This window comes from Nestor notabilis, unplaced genomic scaffold, assembly GCF_000696875.1.
Source record: "Nestor notabilis isolate BGI_N333 unplaced genomic scaffold, ASM69687v1 scaffold2668, whole genome shotgun sequence".
Lineage (NCBI taxonomy): Eukaryota > Metazoa > Chordata > Aves > Psittaciformes > Psittacidae > Nestor > Nestor notabilis.
Genome location: NW_009938534.1, coordinates 33,579 through 47,222, shown reverse-complemented (window position 1 = coordinate 47,222; position 13,644 = coordinate 33,579). Strand labels below are relative to the sequence as shown.

The 13,644-nt window shown below is 37.5% G+C and overlaps 1 protein-coding gene across 1 annotated transcript in view; it reads right to left on the bottom strand.

Annotated features, from left to right (window-relative positions):
- The window catches only part of FAF1 (Fas (TNFRSF6) associated factor 1), a 164,078-nt gene that overhangs the window by 117,012 nt on the left and 33,422 nt on the right, over positions 1–13,644 (bottom strand). The window contains exons 3-6 of the mRNA XM_010019353.1: positions 11,528–11,574; positions 8,337–8,545; positions 4,962–5,053; positions 4,526–4,614 (exon numbers count right to left, since the gene is read on the bottom strand). Of these exons, the coding sequence (XP_010017655.1) occupies positions 4,526–4,614; positions 4,962–5,053; positions 8,337–8,545; positions 11,528–11,574 (437 nt within the window). The remainder of the gene's footprint in view (positions 1–4,525; positions 4,615–4,961; positions 5,054–8,336; positions 8,546–11,527; positions 11,575–13,644) is intronic.

The following is a 13,644-nucleotide window of genomic DNA, read 5'->3' as shown; positions in this document are numbered from 1 at the left end:
ACCATTATCACAATGTATAGAAACCTCAGTGGTGGAGTGGGATTCAGCTGGGGTTGAAACTTCAGAATATGCAAACAAAAATGTTCTTTTTTGAAACTTGAATTTCAAGTAAGGGAAAGGAAGTTGCAAGAATTTTTTTTCCTCTAAACTCAAAATATCAAAACTCAGTTAAGAGTCTGGACAGAATTTATTCACTAGCTACTCCATCAAAATACCAGTACAGTACAATTTATGAACCACAAGTCTAATAAACTAAGAATAGAAATAATGTTTAGCCAAAAAACATCTAACTGCAAATAATGCTAATCTTAAAAGATAGCAACTGATGAATCAGCCTCTGCAATGCTGATGCAGGATGGTATTAGTATTGATATTTATTATATTTTAAGCTTCCAGCTTTTCTATTGTTCCATAACACTTAATATATAAAATAGACCAGTTATATCTACTGTTAAGTGACAGCGCTGATGCTTTGATTTTATGTAATACTTTGCTTTTTAATAGCATTTTTCTTTGAAATTTTAGTAATATTTCAAGCTTTGAAACCAAAAGTATATCCTTAATCAGTGATCATCAAATGTGCCTTTCCCTTGCAGTTCTGTAAGTCTTTAAGGAATACATTCAGTATTTCTCACTAGGCAGTATCTTTCTCACTTACATGGAGATTTCTCCCAAAATCTCTGAATTTTATATAAACAGGTATGACACAAGGTAATTAACATTTCCATTTTAAACTTACAGATTTATACAAGCTCATGTCAACAGAAGTCCAAATTTACTGTAATTACAGATTATTTACATTAAAACAAAATAAGAAATCAGTATGTAAATGTAATGTTTGTTGTAGCTAATGCAGCAGGAGGTGGTAGATTAGGTTCAAACAGCAATCAGTTAGCAAATCTGGCTAACATGTAAATGAGCAGAAGCCCTTTTGTTTACATTCTATTGCATTTTAAACTTCAGGATTTTTAAACTGTCTCATGAGCAGATGTGAAAATAAAACATTAATCTTACCATTCTTATTGAAGCTTTCAAAGTAACTAAAGCAAGGCACTGCTCCTGTCCAGCTAAACAGACAATACTAATAATTGGAGTTGCAGGTTACATCATTCTTAATTAACACTCTGCTACAGTTGATAACATACAACAAGACACCATGCCACAATCACCACTGCTCTGCAACAATCTAAAACACAGGCACTCAGCAATGTATGGACCCATTACTTGGAAGATGGGGGTTGTGAGGGGTTTTTCCTATCCACACAGATAACACTTCTTAAACAAGTTACAATTGCTTAGCAAAAATACATTATTTGCAATAATCTCCAAGGTATGCGCCTGGTCAAATAGCTTTTAACTGGTTTGAACTTAACAACGATTCATCAAGTATAATAAAATATCTAAGATTTTCAGTTATTCACAAAAAAAAAAAAGTATAAATATAAAATGCATTATATCCATTAAAATTACAACCAAAGAAAAAGTTGATAAAAAGCATCTCCCAGAACATGCAAGACAGAAAGGAGAGACGATCCAGATGACCTAGATTCACATACCTATGCTTTTGATGCTCCCCTTTTACATTCTCCTAAACCTTTTCCCTAAACTGGGCATTGCCAGCTTTCAAGAAGCACCCAAGGCAACAAAGGGAAATAATTGCATTCCAGGAAGCAAAGAACCTAATCTGACAAAGCTGATGCCAAGCGATGTCTCCCCATGGACAATTAAATGATGGACATTCTTTAGCACCTTTCAAGACTGGTATCCAAAGGAAATCATATTCTGCTCCACTCACCTGTCCCATCTGTGAACTTTTGAACGTATTCACTAGTTTCAAGGAGGTCTGACAGTGTTATTAAAGGTTTCAAAGGTTTGGTCTAAATCAACAGCCAGGCAGAGGAAAAGGACCCAAGTTACTACTCACTTTAGTAAAAGGGTGCATTGCAAGTATAGTATTTTATACTTCATCCAGCTGACTTCTGGCCAGTGATCTCACACCTACCCACAGCATATGATTTACCTTTCCTTTGATATTATCTGACTACCAGCTGGAGAACAGAGGCAGGGCAGGCTGACTGTCTATGCAGGGGAAAAAAATTACCTAAGTGCTACAAAATACATGGGAAGAAATGGAGACAGTGTCAGAGGCAGGCGAGATGCAGGAAGCATGGAGGGAGAGGGCTGAGTTACTGCAGCCACTGGCATGAGGCACAAATTCACTAGAAATCAGGTTTCGTTCTGTCCACAGCTCACAGAAAACACTGTTATTCTTCCTGATATCATGCATGGATAAGTATGGCTTTGCCATACTGTGGAAGCGAGGCATGTAACTGTACAGGTGCTATGTGACATTTAGATTTAATCTTTACACCTCAATTTACCAGCATGTGGTAGTAATTCACTGGGTTTCTATTACCTATAAAAGCTTTAGATATGCCACTGCTGAACACGGATACGCTGGGAGATTTTTGCTTGTGTAAACTGCAGGATCACTTTGCCATTACATTTAGGTGCTAGTTTTAAGTCAGTTGTGGGTTAAGCCCATTCAGTCTGTCACAATAAACTTCAGTGCCTACACATCAATATGCTGGAAAAGGATGTTTAAGACACTGATCCCCCTCAGCATCAAGAACAGGCACAAACTGCCATTTATAGAGCTGTGACCAGATTGTTCCTTTTAAGAAGGGCATATATGTAAAACACCACGTACTGAAATCTCAGGCTTTTCAAATATCACTTTCAGGAGATATTCAAATCACAACTATTTATCTCGAGCTCAAAATAGAAGGCATTTGAAGAAAACAACAGATAAACTCACAAAGTAAGAGGCAAAGTTCCTTATCATCCATTAATAATATATGTGAGCATGGTGCTTTTAAAAATTGTGGGTAACAAACTAATCTGAATAATAACTGACCTAACAGTAGGCAGTAAACAGTGTAACTGCGTTTGGTACATTGCTTCAATTAGATGTGTTTTGATCTGCATTGATGCTTTAATTGGAGGCAAGCCTCCCCTTTCATCTAGAATTTATGACTTCAGGGAGATGATCTAGCCTTCAAATTATCCTTGTTTAAGTAGCCACTAATTAATCATCGTTTGCTATCCAAAAGCTACCAACTTTATCTTCAAAATATCCAGAACTAATCTCCACTATGAAACAAGTATAAACTGTAAAGGTAACAACCACTTTGATTTTATTAGCAAGTTCTTTGAAACTATTCATCCACTAAAAAAGCCTAAGAACTGGTTTTAAACAGTTTATTGTCATATAGTTTATTGCAGCTGCAATAAGCAACGTTCTTCAGACCCCAGTTTTCTTTCCAGAATCAGATATTCGAATTACAATATTCAGTGATACCTGAGTGGATAATTTTGAAACTGGAAACAAATTGTTTTTTAAAAAGATTAGCATCTGCAGTGTTATTCCACAGTATTTTCACTGTCCTTCACTTAGCTGCCTAAGTACAATGGCTTATTGTCCTCACACACAATTACAGCTCCTGTTTGCACACAGAGGGCACATACGGCTCACCCCCACTCTGCTCCCTCTGCTCCAGTGCCACTGTTTCTGCTTTTAATGCTTATTTTCTTTTGTATTATTGTTATAATTCATATCAGCATTCTTATTTCCTCCACAATCAGTTATACATGTGCAGTTATGTGTACAAGTACCTTTCAGTAATACAAGACATACTTTTAGTCATTAGGGAAACCAGCTGTTTCCATCGATTGTCAAAATTTCCCTCACCTGCAGTATGAATGCATTTGTTGAATATTTTCCTATCTCGTATCGAGTACAAGGGCAGAAAACCAACTCCCTCCTCAGACAGCCTGGAGGCACTCTCTAGACTAATGATACAGCAATTTGAGCAGTTCCAAACAGGGTCCGGAGCTGCAATCCCAGGCTTAATTACCGGGCACCCTCTAGCGGCTACTGAGTAAAATCCATGTTTTCCTGATAAAAGAGCCCATACAGGTCTGCCTTTGAGAAAGGACAGGATAGAAAATAAGTCAAAGTAATCAAACTGCAAATTACTTTGTAAGAGTAAAGATTCCATCTTCTATAAAATAACATTTCATTCTCAAACCTTAGCAACAGTCACTGACACCTGAACACTCACCGTTAACTTTTCGACTATTCAAGTAAGTATTAAAAGGTATCCTGCTCTGCTAGAGGAAACTAATTATAAGAGAAAGGATTTTTTTTTAATAACTTAAAATTTATTTATCAATATTTTTATTTTATTTTTTCCTCATTTCCACACTACACTTTTGTTAAATTAAAGTCATCACATCTGGGAGATGTAGAATTCTGCATGTACCCAAGTGGTTCCTATACCACACCAAAGTTTTATCAACCTTCTTTTCAACAATGAGATGCTGAGACAGTTCAGCCCAGCACTTCCCAGAGCAGTGAAAATGCTTTGTATTTACTGATCACAGACTCCTGCAATACATGTGGCTTCACAAAAACCATACAAAATCAAATCTAACATGTAGAATTTATGGCCAAAAGACTTACCCAGAATGACTTGAAGAAGGAGGAGGCAGGTCAGGTGTTAGAACATAAAGACTATTATTTTTTGGCAAGTGTAGAGTTTTTAAAACAGTCTGAGGGGAGAAAAATCATTATAAATAACATGTCAGAGCTGATGTTTCATTTTATTTCTTTTAATTATTGATGCTTATTTACAATACCACCGAATATTTTGTTTCAAGATACACCTGCTGTTAACTTCATAACATCCTTTTTGTAGGTAGGCCATATATAACCCACACAAACTAAAGTCATTTGTCCCAGATTTTTTTGCAATGCTTTGGTTTAAGAGTTCCTTGTATGCCACCAAAGACATCTAACACTGTTTGAAACTCACAATTCTTGCATTGTAATTCCCACCCACATATGTTGAATTCGAAGCTCTGAACCCAGTTAACTGAAAACGCAGTTGAGAACTTACACTATCATCTACATCTCCAGTCTTCCAGCCTTTTAACAGCATTTTAGATGCAGGAATCTGAAGTTCATTTTCTAGAATATGTTTGATATCTCCTAAAGAGAAAACAAAGAAAATACATAAATTTAGATACTTACTGCTTTATTTCAAACAGTGCTGAGTTACAGTTAAGAAAAACAAGAGCAAGGTGAAATTTACTACCAAACCCACTTTTAGTACAGTTACCCTTATAACATACACTTCAAATAGGAAGGACAAATGAAGCTAAAAAAAAAAAAAATGACATAAGGCATGAATGATTGGAGAATCACATGAGAATCTGATGATTTTTACATATATTTGAATAGACCTACACCTTGTATGCTAGACACATGTATTTGCAGATGCATGCTACCTGGAGCAATGGACTTTGCCAGCAATAAGGAGGGTGCATATTTCTTATACCTAATTCCATTATTGTTAGTCCTGACCTAAAGAACTGGAGTGTTCACAATTTACCTACCCTCTCTGACAACTTTTTCAATGTTATGCACATTTCAATGCTCTCCTCTTCCCGTAGCTATTATAGTTGTAAAATAATTCAGGCTGGAAGGTGCATCAGAAGCTCATCTAGCCCAAGCCCAGCTCAAAGGTCTAATTCAACCAGTTTAGTGAAGGATTTGTCCAGCTCACTCTCGAGCACTTCTAAGGGTGGAAGTTTGACAACTTCTCTCACCAGTGTGTTCCAGTACTTCACCACCTCTCAACAGAGAAAGAAATAAGAATCCTTTTATCTAAGAAGAATTTTTCATGTTGAAAATTGTGTCCATTGCCTTCCATCTTATTATCGTGCACCTCCAAGAAGAGTCTGTCTCCATCTTCTCAGTGTCCTCCCAGCAGCTAGTTGTAGACAGAGGTAAGGTCTCTACCTTTCCCCTTCTCCTTCCCTGGGTCAACAAATCCACTTTCCTGTGCCTCTCCTGTGTTGCCATGTGCTCCAGCCCCCTGACTATCCTGCTGGACTCACAGCAGAATTTCAACATCTTTCTTGTGCTGGGGACATCAAAATTGGATGCAATGCTCCAGATGCAGTCTCACAACTGCTGAACAGAGGGGAATAATTATTTCCCTGGATCCACCGGCTCCACTCGTGCTAACACAGCCTAGCACCTGGCTGGCCGCCTTCACTGCAAGTGTGCACAGCTGATGCACCCCTAAATCTCTTTTTTTTTAGCTTTCTGGCCTGTCAGCCCTGAGCCAGTTATCAGGTGGGATAACACGGAGTGATCCTATCCCATATGCAGGACTTCAACTTTGCTTTTTTTGAACTTCATGAGGGTCCTGTCAGCCCATTTCTCCAGGCTGTCTAGGACCCTCTAAATAGCATTCTTGAACTCCACTTTTCTCTGATCTGCTATTCACTGTGAACTTACCAACAGCACTCACCTTAACTACTAGGTTTTTAATAAAAACATTAAGCAACACTGGCCCCAGGATCAACCCCTGAGGGACATCCCTAAACTAGTAACTGTTCACCAGTCAGACCTTGAGCCCAGCAGCCCAGGCAATTATATACCTCCCTTAGCAGTCCACTTATCCAGTCCTTACCATAGGAATATGACTATAAGAATACTACAGCAGAGCATGTCAAAGGCCTTACTAAAGTTAAAGTGACAGCCGCTGTTCTCCCATTGTCCACAGAGCCAATCATAAAAGGCAAATAACATTAATTAAGCACAATTTGCCCTTAGCAAATTCATGCTGGGTGTTCCAAATCACTTTTTCTTTCCTGTGGTCCAAAAGGGCTTCCAGGAAGATTTTCTCCATAATCTTCCCACTGACCAAGTTCAGCAATCACCATTGAACAGTAGGCTCACATTTGCCTTAGCCTCTCATGCTGATGGACTCAGAGAAGCCCTTCTAACCCCTCAGTGCTTTCAGATCCACCTGAGCTTTGGTCTTACTAACTCCAAAGCTGCACACTCTGGCAACACCTCTGTATTCCTCCTGGGTAGTAGCCCATCGCTACTTTCCACCTTCTCTGCACTTTCTTTTTGCATTTAGCTTGGTCAGAAATTCTTAGTTCTTCTGTACTGGCCTTCTGCCACGCTAGCTCCTCTTTCTGCATGTTGGAAGGAATCATTCTTGTGCTTTGAAGAGGTTGTCCTTGAAGATCAAGCAGGTCTCTTAAGCCTTCTTGCACTCCAGAACAGTCTCTCATGGGATCCTGCCAAGCAGATCCAAAAAACTTCTTTCCTGACAACCACAGCTGAAATTCTACTATTTGTCTTGCTCACTTCTTTCAGGACTTTAAACACAAGGCTGCCCTGCATCTTTCTATGCCAAGATAAAGACAAAAGTTTTACACTGACCACCTTCTGCCCTATAGCTCAATCATTTGTACCTGAAAGAAGTCAATAAGCAAAAATAAAGTACTACAGCTGCAGAATTCTGTTCTGATCAGACTTTTGTATCTGCTTTGCATGGATGCAACTGAGTGCAGTGGAAACCAGGCAACACTACGCAAGAATTCAAGCTAACCACCACAAGGTGGCACCAGCCAATACCAAATCGAAGGCTAAAAAGGCAACTAAGGATCACAAGTTTCATTTCCAAAATTTCATTACAGACATAAGGCTGCAGCACTGAAAATTCTTTTGATCAACTATTTCTTCATATAATTCCTTATTTTTATCTGCACAGTCTGCACTAAAAATGAAAAACTGAAAAAAAATACTCCTCTTAGCAAATTAAATTAACTCCCAGTTTGGGGAATGTGAAAAATAACACATTCTGCAATACTAACAATAGCATATTTCTAACATACTGTCACAAAATGCATCAGTTTTAGGATAAAGACAATAGAGCTGATAAAAGAAATCTTAATGTGCACGAAAAGAGTCAAAATTAAAAAAAGAAGAATGCAATGATGCTCTTCACACTTGAATGAGTTCCTCTAATCTTGCCACTAATCCTGCACAGAAAGAGAAGCCATACAGATTCATAAAGGAAATGCCAAGATCATCCACTTATTAGTAGATTGCATCTACGCTAATCCTACTCCAAATTACATCTTCATGCCTCAATTTGATCACTAATCTCCATTTTGTTTCTGAAGCAAGTTCATAAGAAAACTGGATTTCAAAATAAATATTTCATAAATCACTAACCTTTACAATGGATTAGTGAAATTTTGTTTTTTTAAAGCTGCAAAGAGATTTGAAAATGGTTAGTAGCTGTGAAGGCTGCATTTCCTGGGGGTCTTTCTTCTTTTGGAAAGGTTTTTGGTTTGGTTTGCCTTGTTTTTAGGATTTAAATTTTGGGGTTGAGCCTTGTTTGTTTGTTTGCTTTTAACAATTTTACCACAGCGATTTTCATTGCATTTTCACAAATCCTTACCAACTGTGGAGCTGTCTTCAAGTACTACATCCACATTTCTGTCTCTGTACTCAACCCTGAAGTCAAGCATTCGAGGTTGTCTTTCCACTATTTGTCTAGATGGCACTACATAGCGAAAAGCTGAGGATGAGGAAGGAGTTGAAGAAGCTGCTGTAGAATGACTTGTGGGGCCATATGCTGGTCCATGTAAAGTCTCTCCACCGTACTCACTGAAAGATATGGAGATAAGAAGGTTTAAATTGAACAGCTTGACATGTTTAAACAAAAGTTAGCAAAGCAAAACGAACAGTATTAGTCACTTACTATGGTCCACAGCACACACCTCTTGAATAAACTACACAGTCATATCTGAAAATACTGGTTTATTAATAATTAGAACATAACTTTCATATCATCAATATTAACACTTCAATGACTCAGAAGTGATATAGGAGAACAGCTTAGATGACAAACACGCATTTAATCCATTATTTCAGACTATAGTTCAGTATGTAACTAATATCAGAATTATCCTGATGAGAAGGATTATTTCCTGTTCCAGGAGTGCTGTCACCATATAAAACTTGGCACCATAGCAACAACCAGCCTTCTACATCATTGGGCTAGTATCAAATAGAAGCGAGAATAAGAAATAAAGCTTAAAACACTGCATATGGATTGGTACCTTCCAATACCAAATTAGTGGAAAACAAGTCAGATGTGAAGATAGTACTTCAGGTAAATAAATTAAGATAATGAGGTAGATAGTACTTCAGGTAAATAAATTAAGATAATGAGGTATGTGTTGCAAAAAAATACCTAGAAGTACAATTGCAATGAAATGCTGAATTCTAGCTTGCCTTTAAGTTCAAAATCCTTCAAAGCCTCCTGGACTTTCATATGAGGATGTCTCCATACCTGGCTCAAGGATACATATAGTCAGAATAAACTGGGAAACCCTCACTACCCAGAAGCACTTCATCTTCCTTAGTGAATCTCTCCACAAGCAGCATATAACTGGGATTAGAAACAAAGGTAACAAAACATGAAATTTCAGGAACATTACCCTAGGCCAAAAAACCTATGATGTACAGAAAGTGAATTTGGAAGGCAAGAAACCTCACAGGGTAAGCCTAGAACTTTCCCTTGAGGATGTTCTTATCAGGAAGATTAGCTGGGCAGTTACAGGATATCATGATGGAGGATGCAAGCTAATAAAACATATGCACTGAAAGAATGGAAGCCAAGCAAAGAAGGATTTAGAAATGCTGAGATATCTCATTTCCATTCTTAAACATGCATTGAAATACCACACTATCTCTCTATAGAAATTATCCTTAAAGCAAGTCGAATCTGTCATCTAGAGAAGGCCTGAACTCAAAAAAGCATCAATGTGGATGGCATGCATGTCACAGAAGTGCAGAAATTATACACAGCTATTGCAAATCCTTCCACATTTGAAAAAGAACAATGTATTACACTTTTAAAACAAGGGGCTCCTTCACTTCTGACATCAGCAGGTGCAGAAAGATGAATTCCCAGCTACCAAGACCCATGCTCAAAAACCCATGCTCAAAGGTCAAAGACCCATTTTAGAGGTCTAAAGACTACAAGAAACAGCCTTATTTTCAGGATTTAAAAAAAGCATAAATACTGAGTGATATGTTATTGTCTGAAATCTGATGGCCAACTACGAATTAAGTACTATAACCATTTTGTTAACAGACCCAAGAAGCAATGAATATCCTTATTTTTGGGACTAGAATTATTTTGTTATTTATTTTTTTAGGCAACACAAGTGAATTATAAAACAAAATGTATTTTTTCCCCACCAATAAATTAACTTACTTCAAGACCAATTGTATTAATTCTATTTGATTCCACCACAAAAGGCACCCTACACATCTGACTGGCAACCTCTAATGGAACATAAAAAGCCTCACAGCAGTAAAATAAGCCTCATCTGAATACCACTGGAAATATGTTGCTAAGTCTTCTGAGCCTCCTTTTAAACCACTTCCACTGGAAGGAAGAAAAAAAGGTTATTTGAGTCACATTTGACTGTCTAATGATTCCTAAACATTAAGAAATCAGTGTAGAAGAAGGCTGGAAGTGGACACTGGACCAGCTTCTTACCCAAGTCAGGCATAACCACTCCCCAGCTCCTTCCTCCTGACCAAATGGCTTCTGGTATTTTGAAGACAAATGCTTTGAGGTCGGGACTTATTAACATAGGTAGAAAGAGTGCTCAGTACAACCTAGACTTATCTCAAATTGCCTTGGTAGGTCTTACAGTAACTAAACATCTACTAACTTTTCTGAGCAAATTAGGTTTTTCCTGAATCAAAAACTGACTAATTAATGACCACTTTAGTAAGTACTGACAGAGATGCCAAAACACCATTTTACCTATATTATATATCTTTTTTCCTCACTAAAATAACCTTTTTTTGAGTATTTTTCTGAACAAAATTTTAAACACTATTTTACTATCTCTAAAATAGCTCAATTTCTCTTCTGCTGTTTCCAATTGCCTCATCAGCATTTAGGAGCTCATGCTTCAATGACTTCCAGATAGCCAAGCATCAATATATACAAGTCAAAATTTAATTGAGAAGCTGACAGAAAACCAGTAAAGCTACTTTTAGAAGGAAGCAACTTTACTTTGTCTAACACAATATCTGCTACCTGTAGTTCAATTTTAAAAAATTAAATAAGTATAACAACCACACCCCCCCCCCCAAAAAAAAAAACCTCTACAAAAATACAAACACTTTAGGCAAGGGACAGGGAAGCATGGAATATCAACACCTTTAAAAATGCATAAGGAGAAAGAAAATACTTAACCAGGAACATCTGTGGATTTGCCTTACAAAGTTTTAGATACTGGAGGGGGGAGGTTGTGTGGCAAGTCCTGGCATCCAAGTAAGCACACCGAAATCCAGACTTTACAGTAAAATCCTGCACAGAATGACCCAACAACCAATGAATTCAAAATAAAAACTAACTAATTTGAATAGGTGTTTGAGCTGGTGCTCCATCACTATGGGAAAAACTGAACATTAAATCTGCTTTGCCAGGAATAGAATTTGTGGCTCCAGAAAGTGCTTTAAAAAGAGAATTACATCATCCTATCAGGGTTCAGGAACAAAAAACATAATTATTACCCAGCATCATTCCCTGTGTGTACTACTCCAGTCTTCTGTGCTTACCTCTGTAGAATGCCATTTTCTTGTGGTATTACACCATTTATAGCTGCCTGAAAAGAGAAAACAAGTTTTGAGTCAAGCAATGCAGAGCAAAACTACATCAGAACTTCTGTAATGTTTTAAAGAGTCATTAGCTTGCTTTAAAATATGCCATAATATGTTCTCCATTCAGTGAAAAGTCTGTGTTAATGATATTGTCATTGAAGTACCTGCATAAAATAAAAATCATATTTAAGTGAAAACGAACGCAAAGTGAAGCTCAGGCTCCTGTAGGCTTGTGATGGATTTCCCAGGTGGAATGCATGGGAATAAACTGCACAGCCCATGCTCAGTAAAGCTAACACTTCGTACACTAGGTACATCCACATAGTGAACATATGGCTTTCAATACATCGAGCTAACTGTGCACAGACAAGGCAGCCAGACAGCACGTACATAGAAAATCCAATGTTTCCCAGAAGGATCAGACCTGCACAAACCTATAAACCTGCACAGCTGCACATATACTGCACGCTGCAGGCCTGATGTGTTCACAAATTGCTGAGGTCAGCAGAAACAGCCACTCAACAGTGCACATGCCTCAATCACACCTATGCCTTCCAGACAACCTCCTTCTAGCTCACATGTATAAATACCATGTAGCTTCTGAAGAGTCCTCATGTGCTAGTGAATCCAAAATTCAAACAATCTTCAGGTAGAAATGGAAGTATTTTTAAAGTAAGATTTATGCTATCCAGATCAAGAATACACACAATATTACTTATAGGTATGCAAGTACAAACCTGGCAAGTTGCATTCAGATTTGGTCATATTTGATGTTGCAGAGTTATTATCCGTAAAAATATCCTAAGGAATTCTCTCTCATATTAAAAGACATTATTATTAAAAGAGCCACAACATACACCAGTTTCAAGTTCAAAACCCCACTTCTGGTAAAACTGTCTGCTCAGCCTGTTATGGCATTGCTCTCGTCTATGTTGCAGAAAGTTCTGATGCATTTCCAGCACACCTGATGCTATAGAAGTTTATATAAACTTCTAAATTATACTAAGTCAGGATGAACAAAAAACTTGGAAAGCAAATAAGACTTTCTTCAAGTATTTAGAAGACAATTTATATTTCAGACTGCTTTATATCACCAGAAAGGTATTTTGAAATCATCTCATTGCTAGGACTTTTCAGATTTGAGGAGCATTAAAAGTGATACCATGTGAGCTGGTAAAGATGACCCACATGTTTTACTCCTCAGCTGATTAAAATTTGCTCTGATTATTGTTAGAAGATATAGGATAAAGATGTCAGAACCCTACTGAACTTCAGACTTTTAATCCTAGCCCAGCAGTGAGCAGATAAGGTGCAGTAACACAGGATGGAGTTTGACAAGGAATGAGGAAGAATTCAAAAGAAACTCTGAAGAGGAGAAAAAAGACTTCAAAAGACTAATTCTGTTTCTGTTCTTTGATGAACTTTATAATCACTATTGTGTTCACAGGTATATATTTATTAAGCTTAACAGTGAGATTAAAGGGAGCTTGTAGCATCCCGCTGATCTCCATTTTCTGCTGTACCTGCAGCAATTAATGCACTTCTATCACAACTTATAACATCCATTCTCACGTCAGATATACTTGACCTGCTGGACAGGTGTATCTGGTGAATGGTGTCTGGTCCCTGATGAAGAGAACACTGATGTTTAGAAGCTCACAGATTCCCTGTCATACACCAAAAGGCCAAAGTCATATACTGCACTCATCATATAGGCACTCATCATATAGGCACTCATCATCTATCAGCATCATTTTTACAAATTGACATTTAAAAACAAAATGCTGCTGAAGTGCTTAATAAACACACAAAAATAGATGACATCAAGATTTAAATGCTATGGTTTCTTTGTCTCTGAATAAACATGATTTTTTACAGGTATCTATAACTTACAGCAGCTACCCATGAGGCTGTATTAAATTACAGTGAAAACAAAGCTTCCTACCAGATCAGTTTTAAATCAGTTTATCCACCATGCATGGCAAGAATCAGTGGTTTCTATTTAACAACATGTCTCGTTTATCATCATTGTGGTTTCTGCAGTCATATACAGCTCTTGATCATATTCATCTAAT